The sequence below is a fragment of the Tachysurus fulvidraco genome, chromosome 23 (assembly GCF_022655615.1).
Source record: "Tachysurus fulvidraco isolate hzauxx_2018 chromosome 23, HZAU_PFXX_2.0, whole genome shotgun sequence".
Taxonomy (NCBI): Eukaryota; Metazoa; Chordata; class Actinopteri; order Siluriformes; family Bagridae; genus Tachysurus; species Tachysurus fulvidraco.
The window spans coordinates 17,630,348-17,654,298 of NC_062540.1; the positions used below are offsets into that span (position 1 = coordinate 17,630,348).

General features: G+C 38.9%; 1 protein-coding gene and 1 long non-coding RNA gene across 3 annotated transcripts in view; both read right to left on the reverse strand.

Annotated features, from left to right (window-relative positions):
• Window positions 1–319: 319 nt before the first annotated feature.
• Window positions 320–12,252, reverse strand: hmgn3 (high mobility group nucleosomal binding domain 3). 2 transcript variants are annotated; one of them, XM_027171381.2, is made up of 6 exons: window positions 12,093–12,252; window positions 9,409–9,459; window positions 8,953–8,982; window positions 7,448–7,498; window positions 4,920–5,024; window positions 320–1,061 (listed from the first exon to the last, which is right to left on the reverse strand). In XM_027171381.2, the coding sequence occupies exons 1-6, from the start codon at window positions 12,105–12,107 to the stop codon at window positions 1,020–1,022; spliced, it is 294 nt and encodes a 97-aa protein (XP_027027182.1). In that variant the 5' UTR covers window positions 12,108–12,252; the 3' UTR covers window positions 320–1,019. The 2 variants fall into 2 exon arrangements, with proteins under 2 accessions (XP_027027182.1, XP_027027181.1); XM_027171380.2 differs by having other exon boundaries at window positions 4,920–5,027; window positions 12,093–12,251.
• A 6,595-nt stretch (window positions 12,253–18,847) lies between these two features.
• Window positions 18,848–23,951, reverse strand: part of LOC113658912 — an 11,181-nt gene continuing 6,077 nt past the window's right edge. Inside the window, exons 3-4 of the long non-coding RNA XR_003444507.2 lie at window positions 20,681–20,973; window positions 18,848–19,048 (exon numbers count right to left, since the gene is read on the reverse strand). This is a non-coding gene — a long non-coding RNA (uncharacterized LOC113658912). The remainder of the gene's footprint in view (window positions 19,049–20,680; window positions 20,974–23,951) is intronic.

The following is a 23,951-nucleotide window of genomic DNA, read 5'->3' on the forward strand; positions in this document are numbered from 1 at the left end:
TTCCTCCTTCTGTTCCCATCTCTTTGTAACACTGCTGACCTACCACTTCCTGACATCAGCAGTTGTATTTAGTGAGTGTGTGTGTGTGTGTGTGTGAAAGTGATGGTTTAGGATTACGTGCCTGTGTCGCATGTAGAGAAACCCAGTGAAAAGCCTTTGTGGCTGCTGGTTAAATGCTCACCAGTTTGCACCCAACAGGTTAAAAATCTAAACTCAGACAGTGACACACATACACTCACAATCATACACACACACACACACACACACACACACACACACACACACACACACACACACACACACACACACACACAGCAGCTCTTTTTCTTTCATGGTTTTATTTGAAAACATTTTCACAGACAATATCCCAAGCCAGCCAGGCAGGCGGATCTCCACAAGCACGACAGGTTCAGGTTCAGAACGAACGTCACTCTCAGCACCCTGCGTTTATTGCTATGGTTATGTGCCGTTTCCTTAAGGGTCATGTTCAAATTATCAAATTTAAAAAAAAAAAAAAAAACTATACACAAATCATGATCTGTATATTAAAGAGGATAAAAAAAATGTAACGCAATTTTTTTTCTTATTGAGCGACGTTATTATTATACATTATACAAGAGATTATAATTGAAAAACCCAGAAGACTAAAAATACACACTAAACTCATGATCCTGAATGTCCAGATGACTCATTCAGCGTGGCACAAACATTAAGCACGTGTTGTTACGTTACTGGAGGGGACGCAGGACTCCGACTGACTAAAAAGTTATGAACTGATATGGCTGCTGCTGCTGGTGGTGAAACATTTGGGGGGGGGAGAGAAAAAAAAAGGTTTTCTTGTTTTTTGTGGACAGATCTGTCCGATCCGGTGATAACAGGGTGGAACAGGGACGTCTGGGAAGAGTGTGAGCTTGCTAAGTAAATCTACAATGACAAGTCTAAAAAAAGTTAGAATCTTACAAAATACTCAATAAAGAATAAAAAAAAGTCTTTTCCATTCCCCAGAAAACCAACTCGAGTCACTCCTTATCTTCTGCCTCGGCCTCATTGGTCGCAGATTCCTGAATGGAGAGAAAGAGGAAGAGAAACAGGGATCACCATATTGTACGTGTTGAATTTTCCTGCTGTGAGAACGTAGCAGATTGTGTTAGTTGGAAATCCAGTTCAAACCAAAAGCACTCGGGTCAGTTTCTCACAAACACACGTGTGAGAGGAGACACGTCCATACACTTGTGTTACTCGGAAAGAACGCTGCAAAGCCAAAAAATAATATTATTATTCATTCATTCTTAGCTTTTACATAGATAAAGCATCCAAACCACACAGCTACACAACAATCTCCGTTAGTTAATAGGAGCGCAACCTACATGACTGACTTAGGCTTTAAACTAAATTCTGTTACATGCTGATAAAAGAGGAGGCTCCCTGGAGGCGGTGCGGCAACCCGACATCATGGGACACGGTGCCTTAGGCGTAAACGTAGAGGGAATATAAGTCGTCCAATAACGTTACGCTCAAAACTATTCATTTTAAGCAACCCCACTCGCAGTTGTAGAACGTCTGACCAATCCCGCCACAATCCCGTTTTATCCGTTCCTCAAGAAGGAATTCTGACTAATCCGAAATGAAGGAGCTCAACCAATCATCCAGGAGGAATTCCGACTCATCCCACCCACTGCATCAGAAACTCATAATCAATCCCACCTGCTCTTGAGGGAATTCTGACTATTCCTGCCTGTTCCCACAGACAATTTACCTGTCCTGGGTGTTACTAAAGGAATTCTGACTAATCCCTGCCACTCCTAGAGAAAATACACCAACCCCACTGTATCTAAAGGGAATTCTGACCAATCCCAATCACTCCTACAGAAGGGTCGCCAATCCCACCCACTTCCAAAAGAATTCTGAGCAGATTCATCGACACCGCTGTTCTTTGTTTTATCGAGATTCAAAAGTTTGTACAGCCGGCCGTACAAAATGTACACTTTGGCGTGGAAAACAGACAACCTGCTGTAAAAACGATCTTTTTTTTAAACCAATAGTCGACGGTTGTACAGTGAGTTTATTTGTTTGTTTCTAATATTAAACTGAATGATAAATAATAAAACATTATATATCTAAAAATCTTCAGTTTTATCCGCCTTGAGCCTGTTGTGTACGTTGTGTACTGAGTTATCGCGTTCGATCTTGCGATGCACTGATCTCATTTTCCTTTCTGACTTGTTACCATTAGCAGTCTCGGTATTAGCCAACATCCAGGACTCAATTAACAGCAGGCACGTGCAAAAATACACAGTCTGAGCATCGAGTAGTTAGAGGTTTATCTCTCTGAATGAAGAAATGAATGAATGAATGAACAACGTCCTGTATAATTAAGGTCAGCAGTGTGACGTGTGAATACAAGACAAACACTATTATTATCATTCACACTGACAGCCCTATTCAACTCTACTATAAAATACTACAACTTTCTCTGATGCCAAAAACAGACACTGGGATAACCAGCAACACTCAGTGTTTTAATAGCACATGAATGTCTTTATGAAACTTTATTCTTTTTTTTTAAAACAGGAATGCTACTTTAAGTAATCAATAAAGATAGAGGCATCATTTTCACCCTCACAAATAGCCTGACTAACAAAACAGACATTAATTATAGATCTTACCACAACCGCAATGGCTTTATTCACGATCTAACCTCCTCGTGAAATGGCCCCTTAGCTGTTATTTGCCTCACAAATGACCTTTTATTAAAGTGGGCAGAAGAGGTATTGGTAGTTTGGTGGCTAAGACAATGGGCGGCGGGTCGAAAAGCTGTGGGTTCGAATCCCAGGGCCGGCGAGCTGCCACTGTTGGGATCATGAGCAAGACCCTTAACTGCTCAGTTGTATAAAAGATAAATGTAATGTGAATCACACAGCAGCCTGATTGTTCTTACACAGCAGCCAATAGCGTTCGAGGCGTGCTAGTGGTTCGTTTGAAACGTACGGCGAACAAAGATCAGCAAACATCAACAAACCATGTTTACTGCTAACAACAAGCTGCGATGTAGCGCTGGGTTTGGCGGCGGGGCAAAAGTTCCAGAGAGCATTTAATTGGACTGGTGGGGTGAGCGATGAGCAAGATGACAGAAATATTCTATCCAATTGTATAGGTCTGATCTCAAACAGTCAGCAATACAACAGGACTTTATTTAATCAGAAAATTTAATTGGCTAAAATACATGAAAAAATGTATTAAAAATTAATTTAATAAGAAAAGAAAAAAAACAGTATTTAAGGCTCAAACGGATAAAAAATTAAAATTTTTTCAATTTTAATGAAAAATGTTAATACTAAAAAAGTTAAAGAATATGCCTAACGTTTTACACGGCTGCTCGGAACTATATAAACCGTTTATAAAACCGTTCTGGAAAAATTTCACAGTATCTTGCGGAAGCGTCAACAGGAAAGTCAAAGCTTTCTATATGTTTTTCTAAATTTCTACAAACTTAAAAAAAAAAAATCCCCAAAACGATTTCTCCTTAACTAACGTATTCACCGGAAGATATTTGTGTGGAAAGTGTGAATGCAGCTAAGACACGAGGCAGACGTAGAGCTGAACACGGTGACACGTCCAAACACACACGGCAGTGTCACTCTTCACACTCTCGTACCCTTTACTCTCACTGTCTCCTTCTGTCCTGTGATGGACAGCGTAGTGGGGGAGGGGCTTCTCGGAGCTGACACGGTGACAGACGAACGAGAGATGCAGATCTACGTGTGTGTGTGTGTGTGTGTGTGTGTGAGAGAGAGGCAGAAATGTTGGTAAATGAGAGTTAGATGGTATGATTAAGTAAAGTGATGCTCGAACAGAAAGGCAGAAAGTTTAAAACGGTTTTCTGTCGATCTTAATATGTTAATATCCCGCCGTACTTAGACGACAGAAGAGACGCTGCTGAGTGCTGTTACACAAAGCCACGTGAACACATGTGACTACTGAAGCTCAAGCCTTTATTACATGCCGCTTCAGTGCTTTACATTTGTGCACCATGTTTCCACGACTGCGCTGCTGAAAAGACTTGCATTTGAACAATAAAAGTCAATTTGCATTTATCTATCTATCTATCTATCTATCTATCTATCTATCTATCTATCTATCTATCTATCTATCTATCTATCTATCTTTTTTTTTTTTTTTTTTTTTAAAAACAAAATTTCTTTGCTGAAATTGCCCAAATTTAATTTTGGTCCGAGGACCGAGTTTGTTTAGCGAAGAATTAGCGAATACGCAACATTGTGGTGAAGCAGCAGCCATGTTAATATCATGAGGACATTAAGAACATTCCTATAAACATTTCTCAACTATATATTAATATGTATTTTATTTTTAATATATTGGCTAACAGGCTTGACCATGTCACACAATAATACAGTATCATTAAAATAAACAACAGGCAAAAATGACAAGAAAAATGAATTTTAGGAATTTTCCCTTGATCTTCAGGTGTGACAGCAATGAGGCAAACACGGTGGCGAACGTGTTCGGGTATCGGAGCTTAGTGACGTTTTGACAGATTGTTTATGCAAAAAAAATAAAATAAAATGTTAAACTGATATTTTTAAATAAGGTATATTTACTGTAGAGCGAATTTGCAAACACAGTTTTCTAAACACAGAAAGTATTAATATGAATAAATATTAATATGCTAAAATATGCTATAATAGGTTATAATATGTTTTCTATGTTTAAAACATCTTCTATCTTGATTTACTTCTTTATTAAGAAATGTAATATCAGTGAGACACAAAATAGACCCAGATCGTGGAATCATCCTTAAACCTTCTACAAGACAAATCATTATTACCCACAATGCTTTGTAAAAACTGCTACATCCAAAACTTGTATGCTAATAAAAGTGAAAGAAGTAACTCTCTCACCCCCTCGGCCTCGGTCTCTCCATTCTCAGCGGGCACCGCCTCTTTCTCCTCCTTCTTCCCTTTGGCTCCGCCCTTCTTTCCTTTCACCACTTTCTCGTCAGATGCCTTCTGGGAACAACAATCGGAACACGGTGTATCAGCTCGACATACACACACACACACACATACATACATATATATTCCTTATGTCCGACTACTACCGAATAAATATTTGTTGTTGTTTTTTTTCTGGCACGTGACTCTTGATTCCGCAGCTGTAATTTGCTCCTTCTAATACTTCAGTGTTGCTATAGCAACAACTTACACACGCATGGAGATGCGTATCCAACATTTATGGAAGGAGTCTCCGGTGTCAGCATTTTGTGACATTTCACAACATTAAATCTGACTGCTAACTAATTAATAGCATGAGGTGTTTGTATGGAAATAAAAAACCCAGTCATTGATGGTTTCTTTCTAGAACTTCACAAGTGTTTAATTTACTACAAAATAACATCGACGACCTTTAAAAATTTGACACAAAGGAAGGCAAACACAGATAGCCTCGTTCGATAGAGTAACGTTGAATATGAGGAGAAAATGTATATTGTGACGTATTTGGATCAAATTTCTAAAAAAAAATACAAAGGGAAGCAGGTTGGATTTCGTTTGATTTGAAGCCGTCCAAACGAACACTAACCTCACGTCTTAGCCTAACATTAGTTTTCATGCAAATTAAGTCCTTTGAATATCTACCAATTTGCAAGTTAAAATAATTTTCTGTTTGCACATATTTTAAAGTTTAAATATTTAAATTTTAGGTCTGGAAATCGGCATATACATATAACTTTAACCAGCTCTACACATTTCCATATTTTCTTAGTATATAATCGATCTTTTCCTTCTAGCATATATTACAATTTTTTTGGTTTTCGTGTTATTTCACTTCTAACACATTTGACAACTACAAAGTTTACTGATTAAACAACATGGAACAAGTTTGAACTGTTTATAGGTAAGATTTAATGCTACCGAAAGACAAGTGTGTTCCTCTTATCACTTATACTACAGCTGTGATTCCCTGGCCAGCCTCTCTCTCTGTTTCTCTCTCTTTCTCTCTTCTTCTCTCTATAAACATATATGAAAGTTATATATATAAATGTCTCCTTTATGAAACCTGTTTGACCCTAGGCTTATTTCTGAGCTTTAAATGGTCTTTGTAGTCTTATAGCTGAGCTTCTTCCTGTACGTCTGCTGTGCCGTATGTGTAGATACTGCCAGTCCTGTCCGAGCCGTGTTGTTACACACAAATGACACACACCTTCCTACCAATCAGATAACAGAACTAAACCCAGCTGTGGTATAAGCTACAATTAACCTCATGGGGGATGGGTATTATGTCCAGCAGCTTTAGCAACGGTGGCTTTAATTCTTCCTGTTCCAAGTCTCTACTAATTTCTCATGATGAACTACTGAGTTTCTCTTCCTTCCTGTAAGCAAACCTACCCAAGGTCTTGTGGTCTTATCTTTTCAGTAAAGATCGTGTTACTAAAACACTGAGTTCGTATCCCAGGACAGTCCGAGAGTCCCTGTTCTTTCCCTGAATAAGTCTCTTAACAACAAACTTTAGTGTTAAAGGTGAGATCACAGCAGAGCGACTCGACTCCACTGGAGTGGAGCTGGGACTCGGGGGAGGGGTTGTTGTATCGCCATGACAACAACGCGAGCCGCTATGGCTGTCTGCCGTTCAAGTAAAACAGCAAAAAAACATTCACAAATTCATTTAACGTGCAAATTTGTCATCTGTAACGTAACCGTTAGATGGAGACGGATCCGTCTTTGAATCGGGTCTTTTCTCGAAGCCAGAAGTAAAACTTGTAAAATTTCTCTACGGCTGTAATTATGGCTATGCGTAACTTCCACATCTGATTATGTAATCGTTTGGCTTACAAACTGGTAGAAATCACAGACTGGATCATGTTGCTGGAAAAAAACACACGTATAAATGTGTACATTGCCAACCACAAAGCAAAATAATTTCCTGGGAAGAGGTAAAAAGAGAGAATAGAAAAGTCTACGGTTCCTCGTAGAAACTGACTAGCAGTCATTCTACATCCATATCATCAGGTCACTGCATAACTTTGTCTATTTATATTTCCTCTGTTCACTATGAATAATCCCGTTTTTACTTTTAGGGTGCTTTCACACCTGCCTTGTTTAGTTCGGTTGAATCTTACCAGAGTTCGATTGCTCATTTGGTGCGGTTCGTTTGGGCAGGTGAGAATGCAGCAATCGAACTCTGGTGCGCACCAAAAGCGGACCAAACAAGCGTACCGAGACCTCCTTGAAGAGGTGGTCTGTGTATATGTGTCTGTGTGTGTGTGTGTATGTATATGTGTGTGTGTATATATGTGTGTGTATGTATATGTGTGTGTATATATATGTGTGTATGTATATGTGTGTGTGTATATGTGTGTATGTATATGTGTGTGTGTATATGTGTGTGTTTATGTGTATATGTGTGTGTGTGTATGTGTGTGTGCTGATACCTTAGCTGCAGCTTTTTTGGGTTTGGTCTCAGGTTTAGGAGCAGTCGGTTTCTGTTAATGAGAAAAAAACAAGACCATGAAGTTTTTTATTACAAACAATAACATAAAAAGTACATTAAAATAAATAAGACAAGTAACCAATATTTTCTTGGGAAAAGTTGTAGACATAAGGCACGTTTTGCGGAACTGCAACATTTTAAAAAGTGACATCTGTGTGACTTTTAAAGCAACTTTTGTGGCGTATTTTCTATGAACAATGCAGCATCTATAACATATACACAGATGCTCTTAGCAGGAATCTCTCTACGCTGTGTGCTGTGAGTGATGTAGAGATTCACTACAGCAGGCATCCGAGAAGAAGTTGGCGATCTGGTAGTCAGATCTGCCCTTTGTGATCTGGTAGTCAGATCTGCCCTTTGTGATCTGGTAGTCAGATCTGCCCTTTGTGATCTGGTAGTCAGATCTGCCCTTTGTGATCTGGTGGTCAGATCTGCCCCTGAGCACTTACAGGATAGCAGAGGTTAGTTTTGATGCAGAGAACTGGATGGCCGTGAGGACCAAACTAACACATTTAAGACAGAGACTTTAAACACTAATTACTACTCGAGCCAAATCAAGCTAAAGCGTTGTACACTTCTGATATTTCCTGATGTTCCACAGTCTTTAACAATCCTCTTTTTGTCAGATTATAACGCTCTCTATATCAAAACCGTCTCCTTTCACCACCTGAGGTTTAATTCATGCCTATATGAATACAAAGCATTGGACCATTCAGGAATAACTGTCACGAATACAGTGAATTTTGTGTGCTTGAAAATGGTGTCATAAAAGTCCATGTTAATAGTAACTGTAGACGGAACACCATAAGCCTACACGATTTCCAGCTGATCTTTGCAATACACGAGGCTTTTGTTGGTGTGTGTATGTAAACGTAACGTGCTTCCTGGAGGTGTGACGAACCTGCTTTAAGCTAACGAAGGCTGGAAATTTTCATTTTTCACTTGCAGAGATAAAAAAAAAACTGTATGAATGAATGAATGTTGGTGGCTCAAACAGTTAAGGTTCTGGGATGTTGATCAGAAAGTTGGGGTTCAAGCCGCAGCACTGCTAAGCTGCCACTGTTGGGCCCTTGAGCAAGGCCCTTAACCCACAATGCTCCAGGGACCCTGTGCTCTAACTTTAGCTTCCAAACATGCTGGGATACACGACGAAAAGAATTGAACTGTGCTGTAATATACAAGTGACAAAATAAATATGTGACGTAAGACACAACCTGAGTTTGCTCATTTTGTTGTGGTCAGTCACATGGTGCGATATTGACACACGGATGTGTCGTTAACTCCTGAGCGAAAAAAACAAACAACAAAGTGCACGCACAGCATCCTCACTGCGTATGAATAGTGAACAGCATTTATAAATCAGCTTTTTCTCACCAGGTGGAATAAATTAGGAAGTATTTTTTGTCCACATTTAAATATACAGTATATAATTCAGTGGAAACTTACCGTGGACAGGCGCATTGACCTCCGAGTGGGCTGAGACAGACAGACAGAATGACAAAGAAAGGAAGAGAAAGACAATGAGTAAAAGAGGCAAAAAGATTGTATAATCGTTATGTGAGAGCATTTCATTGTCTTTAAGTTATAAATAAAGACACACTTGCATATGTGAGTGCGTCAAAGGAGCTACTGAGAATAATAGACCAGAAAAACACGTTTAGTTTTGCAGCTACAAGTTTAATAAATTATATTTACACTTTCTCTCCATGATGTCTCACTTTTAATATTTTCTTTTGGCTCACCTTCGTGATTCTGAGTGACTTTTAAATATTAAACTTTTAAATATTAATTGAGCAGATACACATTTCTAAATGTGCAAAATATAAACAAACATAACTACACTTGTGTGTAGTCATGTGTAATATGTGTGTGTGTGTGTGTGCGTGTGTGTGTGGAACTTACCTCCTGCTTTGTGACTTTAGTAGAGTCTTTTCCTTCTGCTCCCTCAGGTGACTGAAAGAACACACACACACACACACACACACACACACACACACACACACACACACAAACAATATTCATCATTTATTAGAATTTTAATAAGCACTTTGTCAGCATATGTTCAGTACTGAGTTCCTCTGTGCTGCTTGTGTTTACTTTCTGCTATGCAGCATGTAAATACCAATCAAAACACACACATCATCTCTTCTAACTGTACATGTGAAATATAACCATAATTATGCTAAATAAATCGTTTTCAAGCAATAGCACATTATACAATTATTGCAAGAAATATACAGTGCCTTTTTACGCAATACCTAATGCAATAACTGTGCTGTAATAATTAGTATTATGGTATAAGTATGTAATACGGTACTCGTCTTTTGTGTTCATCTTCTGCCAGCTAACAGAGAGATTTATCTATCTCCTAAAACAGTGAACAGTCTAAGGAAGTGTTATAGCTTTAACAAGCAAACGACTGCATGTTAACTGATGGAAAGTGAATATTTATACATTTACAAGACTCATTTAAATTAAAGAAGCGCTTCTTTGTTTACTGTTGATGTTGTGAGCAGCCATGTTGGTTAACTTCACCTTTTTCTTTGTTTACTCCTAGTCTGAGTTTTAATCGAGTCAATGTTCTGCATTTTCAGTTTAAGTTAAAAGAAATCTTTGCTGTTGTTATTGCGATGCATTAATCATCGTCATCATGTGTTGATGTTCCACATAACAATAAAGTATTGTTCCTCGCTCCAGCTTTCCATGCCACAATATATAAATATCTAGATTCTAAATGACATTACTGACAATACATGACACTTTTACCCCTTGTATTTTTTCTACCTAACAAATTGCCTGTCTACAAAACTATACATAATGAGCACAAGAGAGAAGCTCAAGAATTCACAGGTCCAAGTGTAACTAGATAAAGCTAGCACAAAGAAGTGTCCCATCCTGTGTCCTTTCCTCTTCTGTGCATTTTTTTTTTTGCTAATTTATTCATGTTTGCTTTGCCTGCTGCTTTAGATATTTTTAAATCACCAGAGCATGATTTTAAGGTGTGTGTCCTGAAACATAACTGTCACTGATTGTCCAGTCCAGTGTAAAGGTGGCTTAAGAAGTAACAGTTCTTTATTAACTTCCTCATCACGCCACAAACCTGTCACTCTGGAACTTTTATTTACCTTTAAACAGATATTCAAATCTTATGGGAGGGAAAACGTGTATTTACAACAAAAAATGGAAATACATGCAAGAAAACTGAAAGGTTCAACCTGTCCCTGTCCTTATAACATGCAATCATCAGTATGTTATAATTAGTACTAGTATTATTATTATTATTATTATTATTATTAACTGGTGAATACATCAGACTAAATGTAGCAACTTAGTAGAAGAAAAAAAACACAATAATTAGTCATCTTAAAAAGAAGTGTAATTTTGGAAATAAAGAATGTTTGGCCTTAAAAGCGAAATTTTATTATATACAGGACTATACTAATGCTGATATATCTACAAATAATAATAATTATTATTATTAGTTCTATCATTGTTGTTATGATCAGAATTAGTTATCTGTTAATGTTTTTTTTATTAATTATTATGAATAATAATTGTGTTATTGAAATCATTAATATTGTTGTTAACATCGTGATTATTGTGGTTGTTACTATTATTATTACTGGCATTATTACTACTACAGAACACCGCTTTAGACTGTAAAATCGAAACGTATATTTATTATGTTTATTGTAATTCGGTACAATTACGCCAATGTTATTTATTTAAAACAAAAAAAGACTACTATTAGCAGTATTATGTGTAAACCTCCCTATTTTCCACATGACTATATTGCGCATGCGCGACTTTTCTGCCGCTCGGTCCACTTTCAATATACTGCGCTGACATCTAACATTAACAAGCACGCGCACCTCGTGTCTGTTCAAGAACTTATTTTTGCCCTCACCTGTACCGACTTCAGCTGTGTTTAAATCTGATCGCGTTTAAACACGTTTTTTACGATCTATCACCTGTAACAGCAAGTTATTCTGGACGTTTTTTGAGGCTTTTTTTTTGGTCAGTGTCACGCGCGGGGCGCGTTCCCGAGGCGCGCTCTCGCTTGTGTGTGTGATTGATGTGCCATTCGCTTACATACGGGTCTGCGCGTGTGTTTGTGTGAGGTGGAGGAAGAAGAGGAGGAGGAGAAGGAGAAGGAGGAGGAAGAAGAGGGGGGGGGGTTGTCGGTTCAAAGAGGGCTATTAAATAAATAATAATAGCTTCAGAAATCGATCAGATATCCGGCGGTTTTATTAAAAGAAAGTCGCGTTTAAAGCTGAGGCGAAAAACAAAATGGACGCAGAGCATCGCATCAGTGACATTCTGAGCCACTATCATGGAGGAAAACCTGCAACTGACGACGACTGAATAAAAAACAGACCAGAAGGATGTGTGTGTGCGTGTGTGTGCGTGTGTAATAACGTCCGACTGTAACGGTGTTGGAGCCGAAAACGGCACCAATTTGAAAAACTTAACGGTTAAATCCTAACGACATTTTGGATGGATAACAAGCCGAGAACGCCGAGTGCCTGGAATCGTGTTAGTGTGGTGGTAAAACAACGATAAAACACGAATTATAAACGTCTTACCTTCCTCTTCGGCATTTTTCCGGGTTTGTTTGTTTGCACTGGTTAAACAGTAGAGTTTAACAGGTCCGCGTTTTAAGCCCGTGAGAGAGTTTGTAACTACGACAGAATACTGGATCAATATCTAAAACACCTCCTGTAATAACATGTTAATAATATGCTGCTTCTTAGCTCTACTATTGGACACTTTGGCGCTCGCTCAGACATCAACTCGCGCTCCGATTGGTTCTTTGGGATAATATGCAAATAGGTCCTTTGCGCCGATTGGTTTGCACGTGTTGTGGCCTAGGCTCTGGTTGGTTACGCGCTTTTTTTCTGAAGCAAATCACAGCGCGAGGGCAGCGGGTAGGTTTAAAGGTGCAGAAAAGACAGAAGGCAGAAGGCGACCAGCAACCGAGGTTGCCAGAACCGTGTATTAAACTCGCTGTTTTGAAAGAGGTTTTTCTGGCGTATAAAAATGTTTGTGTGTGGTGGTTATATTAGAGAGGAAACTCTCATAATAGGCGAATTAAGTATATACAATTTTGAAAAATCTATTTTAAGGTAAACAAAGGGGAAATATAAAAGCAGGCAGTGCATCAGTAATATACAGTATTATTTCTGATTTATATTAATAAACAAAGTATGTGAGATTAATTTGGGAATAATTGGGAAATAAAAGGAATTTCGCTTTTACAGTTTTCGAACTTTCTGGTCTAGTTTCTTGTTTATTTGTGCCTTATTTTTGATGTGTTTACATCGGAGAATTAGGTGATACTTGGCAACCAATCAATCAGCCAATCCGCTCGTGACACCGAGAGCTCAGCTTTCTGGGAAACGTATTTCTAGTTCGTCCAGTTCTTTTCGCGGTGAAATGGCATAAGCATCAAATTTATAACAAACAAACAGTGAAAACAAAAAACAAAACCAAGTTTTATATCAAACGGCATATCAAAATGCGTCAAGGATTATGACATTACACCTATCTATAGCCTTGTGCACGTGCGTCGAGCACGTGATATAAAAGAACAGCGCACGAGCCAACAAAGCTCTTCCCTATACAATCACCTGACAATGGAGGACATTGAACATCAACATCACAGAACATGGATGTTCTTCTAGAAGCTTACTGTTTACACAGTCAGAGCTTTCCTGTGTTTGTTTGGTCCTATATTCAACCATTAAAACAGTCCCAAGTGAAGAATAATCCAGTCCAATGGAACAATCAACTCATTCAAGAGTTCAGTGTCCTCGTGTGTTGTGTTTAGACAACTGGGGATTTCTGCATAGAAATGACTGCTTTAACCACTGAATTAAAATCATCCCATATGCTACAAAGCGATAGAAACCATACTGCATATATAAATAATCAAACAAACACAATAAAATGAATATAACCAAAAACACCTGGATGTATGATTTTTATTACATCCAGGTATGATTTTAATTACACGCTAGATTACTGTTTAACTGCAATAATAACAATAACAGTATTTTAAACAACACGTGCAATAAGAGAAAATTTGAAAAACGGGTCAATATTACCTGTGTGTAATATGTCTGTTAGAGTAACTACTTACTCGTGGTCTCTTTTTCTTCTTCTTTGTATTTATGTTGTATTGTATGTATGCATTGTGTTGTGTATATTATATCATGCCTCTATTCTTTTATACATTCGTATTTCTTTCTCTTTGCCGCTGTAACAGAGAAATTTCCCCATTGTGGGACAAATAAAGGTATATCTTATCTTATCTTATCTTATCTTATCTTATAGTAGTAAAAATTACTAAATCATTTCTGTGTTACAGTTCAGTTCAATTTATTTATAATACAAATGTCTTTTACAAGTGCTCACCATAATGTTTTAATGTTTGTGGACCTCCACTTACTGGGCATTTTTAACAAGCAACTGTAAAAAAAAAATGTACTATTGAAGAAAAGATCGAGCATCTAAATAAATGACTGAAAAGAGTCTTAGCTTTTTTTTTATCCTGATATAATGTCCACGTTAATACGATAAGTTTATAATTTTTACCAGTTTGTAAATGTATGCATTATATTTATTTCGTGTTGATCCATGAATTCTTTTTCAGTGTAACTCATTAAATAAAAAAAAACATGGTGGTTTCTGGTTTCTCTCCTTTCCTGCAGTCAGGACACATTCAGGCTTTTCGCTTATTGCTGTATTGCAAAAATAAGGAAACCCTTAAATCACACATTGGATCTCGATTATTGAAATATTCAAGTTGAAAATCCATACTTATTTACATTTTGTAATTCATTGGGAACCAAACAATGGTTGATGTTAACCGAAATCATCAACCCACTGAAGGCTTTGTGCATTGTGTACATTGTATATACAAGAGTAACCAAGAAATATACAGTGTATGTACAGCTAATATACATAAATGGATGTAAACTAGTGTAAGTAATAAATGTACAGTTGTATACAATTATAAAAGATGTAATGGAGTGTACAGGGTGGTACAGAAATGCAGTGTGATTACAGATAGTGAAGTATTAGTGAGACATGATGGTCCGAGCGGTGTAGTGTAGAGTTCAATAAGTTTATGGTTGTGGAGAATAAACTGGATCTGAACCAGCTAGTTCTGATCCAACTTGCGTGAATCTTTGTCTGTCCATAGTGTGTATAGAATGTCCTCCCAGACCTGGATAAGGGTATCATTGAGCTCCTTGATAGTCTGTGGCACTACTTGTTGGCTTTAGAGGCTCTGATGCATAACATCCCAGAGATCCTCAAATTAATTCAGATCTGGGGAACATCAGGGGCAGTCTATTGTATCAATGCCTTCGTTATCCAGAAACTACCTAAACACTCTGGCCACATGAGGCCAATTCTGTTACGCTCCTGGTCCCATTTGAGGATATCGGGCCATCATGCTACCCTCATAGAGTCTGTTTCCTACAGTCTGTTCAGAAACATTTACACCAGTAGCCAGCTAAAGGGTCTGGCAGTGCTTCACTCTTCCTGCTTGCATTGGAGCAGATACCAACCCTGCTTGGCTTCCTCGGGTAACTAAATGTCTCCTGGTATTTCCTACATGTTCTCGAAACTGTGAGATACACAAACCTCCTTACAACAGCACTTGACTGGATTTTAGGCACTGCTTCATGCTACAAGTAGTAACAGAAATCTGAAACAAAACTAGAGACAGCTCAGTCAGGAAGGATAAGAAGAGAACAACTGTCTGTATCCACCAGCTGTAAAAACATGCCCTCTTTGGGGGTTTGTCTTGCTGTTGCCACTCTAGGCAACCTGTCTGCACCTGTTGTCACTTTCATTTGCACCAAAGCAGGTGAAACTGATTCACAATCACTTTTACTTCCTAACTGAACAAATGGATATCTGATTTAAAGGACTTGGTGCTGTACTGCGAACGTTAATTGTCCCTTTATTTTTTTGAGTTGTGTAAAATATAGTTAAAAATGCATTTTAGCATAAAGATATTGGTGCTATGGAGATTTTAACTCAACTCTAATAATATTAATGACGTGACATACGGCTAATTACGGTGACCCATACTCAGAATTCGTTCTCTGCATTTATTCGATCTAAAGTGTACACACACAGCAGTGAACACACACACCGCGAACACACGCAGTAGGCAGCCATTTATGCTGCGGCGCTCGGGGAGCAGTTGGGGGGTTTGGTGCCTTGCTCAAGGGCACCTCAGTCGTGGCCGGCCCGAGACTCGAACCCACAACCTTAGGGTTACGATTCAGACTCTCTAACCATTAGGCCACAACTTCCTGGTATTAGTAACTAATACAAGTGTTTAATGAATCAGTCTAAAGCAGTCTATTAACCCTAGCAAAATAACATGGAAAATAAATAGAAATTAATTTCTTTCATAATCTCAGCACTCATTTACTTCATAAATATAACCAAAATAAAATATTTTGTTTATTATTTCAATGTGTACAGTAATGTTCTGGCTATATATTAAAGTATTTCTACCAATAACCAATCAAGGTTAAGTTAAATATTGATTAATTAGTCTGATTTGCATTTAGTAACTTTGTAGTTTGTACTGAATACGGTTTTAGGATTAAGGTTCTGATTTACAAAAAGTCAATAATAAATAAAATAACTTTATTGAAAGTAATTTCTGGTTTGGTGTTTTATAATGTAGTCCAAACACTGGAGATAACAGAGAAGATGTAATTAACGGTATACCGGTATTCAGAAGGTCATTACATCGACTACATACAGTCATGTGAAAAAATTAGGACACCCCATGATAGCCTGTGTGTTTTTTTTTTGTTGTTTTTTTTAATAGTTAATCATACAGGCATTTTAATCTTCATTTTAACGATACTGAAAGATTCAAGAAATATTACTAAACAAATAAAACCAATGAAAAGTCTTTTTTATAAATGATCTATAAAATAACCAAATTGCTTGGAAAAAAAAAAGTAAGGACACCCCACATTTATTTCTATTCAAAATGTATAAAATAACCTACAGGTGTATCGCAACTGGTGCAAATTATTAGGAGGTTGTTACAGAGCATTTTGAAGAAGGCTTATCTTATTTAATCCTCAGATATTTAGTTTGGTTTGCTCTTAATTGTGAGCGGTGTCACCATGGAGAGATCCAAAGAGCTCTCTGAGGCCTTCAGAAAGAAGATTATTGATGCTTATGAGTCTGGTAAGAGATATAAAAAGATCTCAATAGAATTTGTCCGAAAATGTAAAACATTTAAAACAACTGCAAGATCAGACTGCAAGATGATTAAAGAAGTCTCCAAAAAGCCTAAAATATCATCACAGGACCTACAGAAAGCTCTTGCTATAGTTGAGTGCATAAATCTACAATCAGAAAGAGACTTCACACTTTAATTATCATGGGAGGTGTGAAGAAGGAGACCTTCTGTGTTTAAGAAAAACATGAGGGCGAGACTGAAGTTTGCCAAAGAACACAGAGACAAAGGCCAAGACTTCTGGAATAATGTGCTTCGGACAGACAAGATTGTTGGAGACCATAACAGAGGATATTTGGCATAAACCAAAATACAGTATTTTGGCAAAAGAACAGCAAAAGAACCTCATACCGACTGTGAAACATGGAGGTGGAAGTGTTATGGATTGGTGATGCTTTGCTGCAGCAGGACCTGGCCAGCTCACCATCATTCATTCATTCATTCATTCTCTATCGCTTATCCGAACTTCTCGGGTCACGGGGAGCCTGTGCCAATCTCAGGTGTCATCGGGCATCGAGGCAGGATACACCCTGGACGGAGTGCCGACCCATCACAGGGCACACACACACACACACTCTCATTCACTCACACACTACGGACATTTTTTCCAGAGATGCCAATCAACCTACCATGCATGTCTTTGGACCAGGGGAGGAAACCGGAGTACCCGGAGGAAACCCCCGAGGCATGGGGAGAACATGCAAACTCCACACACAAGGCGGAGGCGGGAATCGACCCCCAACCCTGGAGATGTGAGGCGAACGTGCTAACCACTAAGCCACCATCACAGAAGTCGAAATCGAACGTTCTCAATGAGACATTTCATCATAGCATGACTTCCTCAATGTCATCAGAGGGAGTGTTGTAATAGCCATAAGAGCCGGACCACACTCAGAGTAATGCAGCGTGGTCGTGTATAGCCTGATGGGTGTCTCTGCGTCTCTTCTGCATCTGCTTGAACTCAGGACCTCATATTGCTGGGTGACTCATAGGGTGCAGGAAAAACCAAGGACCGGAACAGCTGTTGCAGGAAATCAGACTTCTTCTCCTTTGCGAGGCCTTTCAGGTCCATCCCTCCATTCTCATCTCCTGACAGCTGCTCCACAGACAGGTTCGGCTCCGGCGTCAGGTGAAGAGACAGGTGAAGTGAATAACTTGTTTACAATAGCACCAAGTCTAGGGTGTGATATATTGAGTAACATGAGAACAGTCAGTTCTGAAAGTGAATGTCTTGCAAGCAGGAAAATTTGGCAAGCGTACAGGATCCAAGCAAGGACTCTGACACGGACCAAATTGTGATGCTAGAGGAACGAATCAGAGCATCTAAAGAACAGCAGGTTCCCCGTTAAACTGTGGTGAGTACCTACCAAAATGTGCTCTAAGGAAGAACACCAAAAACAAATCCTCATGCTACTTCACTAGATCAGGGACTGAGAGTAACACTGAGAACATGAAAACAAGTTATTTTATATTAATAATTATTATTATTATTATTATTATTATTATTATTATTATTATTATTATTATTATTATTATTATTATTATCCATTCATTCATTCATTCATTCATTTTCTACCGCTTATCCGAACTTCTCGGGTCACCGGGAGCCTGTGCCTATCTCAGGCGTCATCGGGCATCGAGGCAGGATACACCCTGGACGGAGTGGCAACCCATCACAGGGCACACACACACTCTCATTCACTCACACACTCACACACACACACACACACACACACACTACGGACAATTTTCCAGAGATGCCAATCAACCTACCATGCATGTCTTTGGACCGGGGGAGGAAACCGGAGTACCCGGAGGAAACCCCCGAGGCACGGGGAGAGCATGCAAACTCCACACACACAAGGCGGAGGCGGGAATCGAACCCCCAACCCTGGAAGTGTGAGGCGAATGTGCTAACCACTAAGCCACCGTGCCCCCCATTATTATTATTATTATTATTATTATTATTATTATTATTATTATTATTATTATTATTATTATTATTATTATTATTATTATTATTATTATTATTATATAAAGCATTTAATTGGCTTATAAGTGAATTAGAAGAGTGACACACCTGCTTTCTGCCCCATCACATTCTCTTCTTTTCCATTTTTCCCTTTTTTCCAATCTCTTTCTGACACCGTCCTTCTCTCTCTTCTGTTTCACCATCATTCCACATGCTCTATCTTCCTCCTGCTCTCTCCTCTGTCTCCTCAAACCTTCGTGCTTTTGCTCCCTTCAGTTTCTGCCCTGATGGAATATTTGAAGAAAGAAGAATAATGGGTCAGTAAAATAGATGGTGAGTTTTGTATGTACAAAGTAATCAAGTTCAAGATCATGTTCACTATATTTATAAAGCACATTTAAAACAGCCACAGGACTGACCAAAGTGCTGTACAATAAAATAGTGTTAGTAAAAATACACAGGAAAAAAATGATACTAAGACAAGAGATACTAATAAAAAGCAAAATAGAATTAAACAATACAATAATACACACTAAAACACTAAAACAAGCAATAATAGAACAATTAGAAAACAATAAGAAGACAATGAAAAGGAAAACTACAGATATGCTGAAGAAAAGAGATACGTTTTTAAAAGGGACTTAAAGATGGACAGAGAGGGTGAAGTACAAAGTGCACAATGATGCAATGCAATGATGGAATGATGCACACAGTAATGACAGAAATCTTTTCATCTCTTGGTCTGGCTTCATATTTAATTCTTAGTCTCATCAAATAAGTAAGAGCATTAAAAGACTTTTGCCATGGCTGACAGTTAATAATAAGGTAACGGCCCTCCTACAAAAACCACATGGAGAAGCCATGGGTCTGGCACGGACAAGCGAAGAGTTCACTATGATAAACTATGTCTTGTTTTTGCGTTGCAAAAATAAATATCATAAGGATTCTGATCATTCGATCATGTCACTCGTTCAACAGATAATCTGTTCGATTAAGCTCCGGGTCTGGAAGGTTGAATCAAATTCTAATATTTTGCTGGAAACAGCAAACCCAGGTTAAACTCAGCAGCAGTGAAGCTTATTCAGTACGACGTCTATTCGGTCCTCTGAGTAGCTGGAAGATCTGCTGTGATTTATCGACATGACAGCCATGTTTATATTAAGAGTGTTCATGTTATTTTGGTCTTTTCACTATCCTGACACGATATCTAGTAAATGTAGACAGCATCCGCTTGGTGACCAGGTCCAGGTCTTTGGGAGGAGCATCTTTACCAAGGTGCAGTATTGTATTGTCTTTACTTTCATATACAGTATTACATTTGAGTGAGAAAATCATGGCCTGGGTGGGGAAGTCGTGGGCAGGGTGGGGAAGTCGTGGGCACGGTGGGGAAGTCGTGGGCAGTGTGGGGATGTTGTGGGCAGGGTGGGGAAGTCGTGGGCAGGGTGCGGAAGTCGTGGGCAGGGTGGGGAAGTAATGGCCTGGGTGGGGAAGTCGTGGCCTAATGATTAGAGAGTTTGACTCCTAACCCTAAGATTGTGGGATCGAGTCTCAGGCCGGCGATACCACGACTGAGGTGCCCTTGAGCAAGGCACTGAACCCCCCAACTGCTCCCCAGGTGCCACGGCATAAATGGCTGCCCACTGCTCCAGGTGTGTGCTCACGGTGTGTGTGTGTTCACTGATGTGTGTGTGCACTTTGTATGGGTTAAATGCAGAGAACAAATTTTGAGTATGAGTCACCGTACCTAGCTGTACAGTATGTCAGTGAGTAGCGTGTCATTGTGCCATCTGTTGGAAATGTATGCTAACCAAATAATAGTATATACTGTGTGTGTGTGTGTGTGTGTGTGTGTGTGTGTGTGTGTGTGTGTGTGTGTGTGTGTGTGTGTGTGTGTGTGTGTGTGTGTGTGATCGGACCTGTCTGGTGTACAGCGTTCCTTGATACTCTCCATGTCCTTGCCTCTCTGTGTTGTAATGGAGTAGCACAACAGAAGCACTTGTCAGACCTAAAGCGAGGGGCTGCTCTCGTCTCTGTCAGACATCTGGTCATTTTCCAGATCCATGTTCCACTCTCGTGTCCTGGTCTGGGCTCAATTCCCTCCGGAGTTCTCATTATCCTCACACAGCTTCCTGTTCCTTTTACCTAAGACAGCCAAGTCATCATGCGGTTATCCTCGATATCAGAAGAATCCATCGTTGTCTGAGTTACACTGAAAACAGAGAGTTTAATCAGACACTGCTTTTAAACAATAACATGACACTTCAGGTATACAACAGATGTGGCATTTCTTCCCTTTATAACCACATCGCTACTGAAATCACAGTTCTGAAGGGTTGAAAGGTGCTAATTCATTTTTATAACAGCAGCTCTGAGTTTTTTCAGCTATGAAATTTATAATAATCTCATCCACATAATACAGTTTTAATTTCTGTAGTAAAAACCTCCAGAAAGACTTTTACGGGATGTCCGTTTAAGCAGAAAAAAATTGTCTGTAACTGCTGTAAATATGGTAAAGTTTTCTTTAACGAGTATTTATCATTGTACGATGTACATAAAAAAGTGACATGGTAAAGAAAGACAGATGGCTTCCTGGTTTCTCAGTCGCACAAAAAGCGGCATTTGTTTGTCTTATTAAAATTATTAAAATTCAAGACAGGAGGGAGAGAGAGATGGAGGGCGGGGCGAGAGAGAGGGGAGGGGGAGAGAAAGGGGGAGAGACAGAGAGAGAGAGAGAGAGAGAGAGAGAGAGAGAGAGAGAGAGAGAAAGGGGGAGAGAGAGAGAAAGAGAGAGGGGGGGAGAGAGTGTGAGAGAGAGAGAGAGAGAGAGAGAGAGAGAGGGGGAGAGAGAGAGAGAGAGAGAGAGAGAGAGAGGGAGGGAGAGAGGGGGGGAGGGAGGGAGAGAGAGAGACAGAGAGAGATAATGATAAAACCTTCTGTCTTTTCCCAGTTACCTTTGGCTGAGGAAGATTTTTCATACTGTGAAAATACTATACTATTTTTCACACCTCCAGGGTTGGGGTTCGATTCCCGCCTCCACCTTGTGTGTGTGGAGTTTGCATGTTCTTGCGGTCCAAAGACATGCATGGTAGGTTGATTGGCATCTCTGGAAAATTGTCCATTGCGTGTGTGTGTGTGTGTGTGTGTGTGTGTGTGTGTGTGTGAATGAGAGTGTGTGTGTGCCCTGCGATGGGTTAGCACTCCGTCCAGGGTGTATCCTGCCTCGATGCCCGATGACGCCTGAGATAGGCACAGGCTCCCCGTGACCCGAGAAGTTCGGATAAGCGGTAGAAAATGAATAAATGAATGAATGAATATCCTATCAAACATTTTCTCTTGGTCTAGTGAAAGAACACCTAAGTTAGAATCATTAAAACAACTAAAATCTATGACATCACGTATCTATTCTACAATATGCACTATGTTTGGTATTTCTGAATAAGTGAAGCTAAATGGTCTTTCAATCTGTTTGTCAGGCATTCTAAAAGAATCCTATAGTCCACACAGAGCAGAAAGTCTGGCCTCCAGTTTTTCCAAGAGTCCCAGATCGTCTTTTTTTAGCAGCAGGGAAAGAATTGCACGCCGACAGCTGATTGGAAGAGTCCCTTAAACATTCTGCTAAAACTTCATGGTAGTCCTTTCCTACAGTTCCCCAAAAATGTTTATAAAACTCTGCATGTAGCCTGTCTACGCCAGGTGACCGTCCAGCAGCTAGCTGTTCCATCGCCTCGGTTAAGTCCTGGAAGCTGATTTCGCCATCTAGTGCCACTTTTTTGAATATTTCTTTTTCCAATTTTCCCAAAACACTTTAAAACAATTACAAAAGAAAACATCCTGCAACAGCAGTGTTGTATAAAGTATTAGAAAGCAATACTTGAGTAAAAGTGCAAGTATCGTACTAGAAAAAGACTTTGGTAGAAGTGAAAGTCACCTATTAGAATATTACTCAAGTAAAAGTCTTAAAGTATCTGATATATAATGTACTTAAGTATCCAAAGTCATTTTCTGATATTTAATGTACTTAAGTATTTGAAGTAAAAGTAAAAAGTAAAATTTCAGTGATTTTCAGTAGGCATAAGACCAGGGGCGGTTCTAGGGTTTCATCTTTAGGGGTTTTAGCCCTCAGTGAGAATTTAAAACAAGAAGAGTTTTATATTATATATTATATGACTACATAGTAAGCCAAAAGTTATGGTATTATTTAAAATGGCAAAAGTGGACACCAAAGTTTTATGCATGATGTAATGATGCCAGTCTTGAATCAAATCAGTTCATGTATGTGTGCATTCTCTACAAACAGTGTGTCCGATGAATGCAGTCACTAATATACAAATATTCACAAGACAAAGACCAAATCAATAAATGTTATTTTTATTTAGTATTGATATTGCATTAATATTTTGTTTGTGCTATCAACGCTGGTAACAAGAATAGTGACATTTCACTGCTTTTGGTTGCTTTTGGTTGCCGCCGTTATAGATAAACGCCTCCAGCTCTGACTGCACGTGCATGCTGCGCGTTCATGTGCTTCTCCGTAGAGCGTGCACGGACGTGCGTAACACAATCTAGGAGCAGTGATTCGCCAAACCTCCCTTATTGCAGTCGCACACATTTCTTCTGATTTTATTTTATAGTAACGAGTAACGAAGATGCTTATTGGAAATATAACGGAGTAAAAGTTTACGTTTTATCTAGGAAATGTAGTGGAGTAAAAGTGAAAGTTGACATAAATTTAAATAGTGTAGTACAGATACGGGAAATTTCTACTTATGTACAGTAATGAAGTATTTGTACTCTGTTACATTACAACACTGTGTAACAACTTCACATTGAAACGCCAAATCACCGTTTACAACAACGGTGACCATATGACGGTCTGATAAAGCATTTGGCATAATGGAAACATTCATTATTCTACTGGTCCAGGTTTTGCTAATATATAATCTGTCTAATTTGGCCCGGCTAAGCTTATTATCCATTTTAACCCAGGTGTACTGTCTAACTCCTCTACTCCATTCTCTCCTTATATCTGTTAAGGCATATTTTTTGGGTTATTTTTAGGAGAGGTGTAATAGATTGTATTTGAGGTTCCTCTTCATTTCTATCTATTACGAAGTCTGTAGTACAGTCTGTACTACATTCGTTTAAATTATCTTAAAAAACTCAGCTATTTTTGCCCTACCTCTAGCC

What these genes read in the sequence shown, in the direction of transcription:
- hmgn3 (XM_027171380.2), bottom strand. An exon ending in CTAAAGTCACAAAGCAGGAG is followed by an intron (nt 8,983 to 9,408) that starts GTAAGTTCCACA and finishes TGTCTGTCTCAG; the next exon opens with CCCACTCGGAGGTCAATGCG. An exon ending in CCAAAAAAGCTGCAGCTAAG is followed by an intron (nt 5,028 to 7,447) that starts GTATCAGCACAC and finishes TGTTGTTCCCAG; the next exon opens with AAGGCATCTGACGAGAAAGT.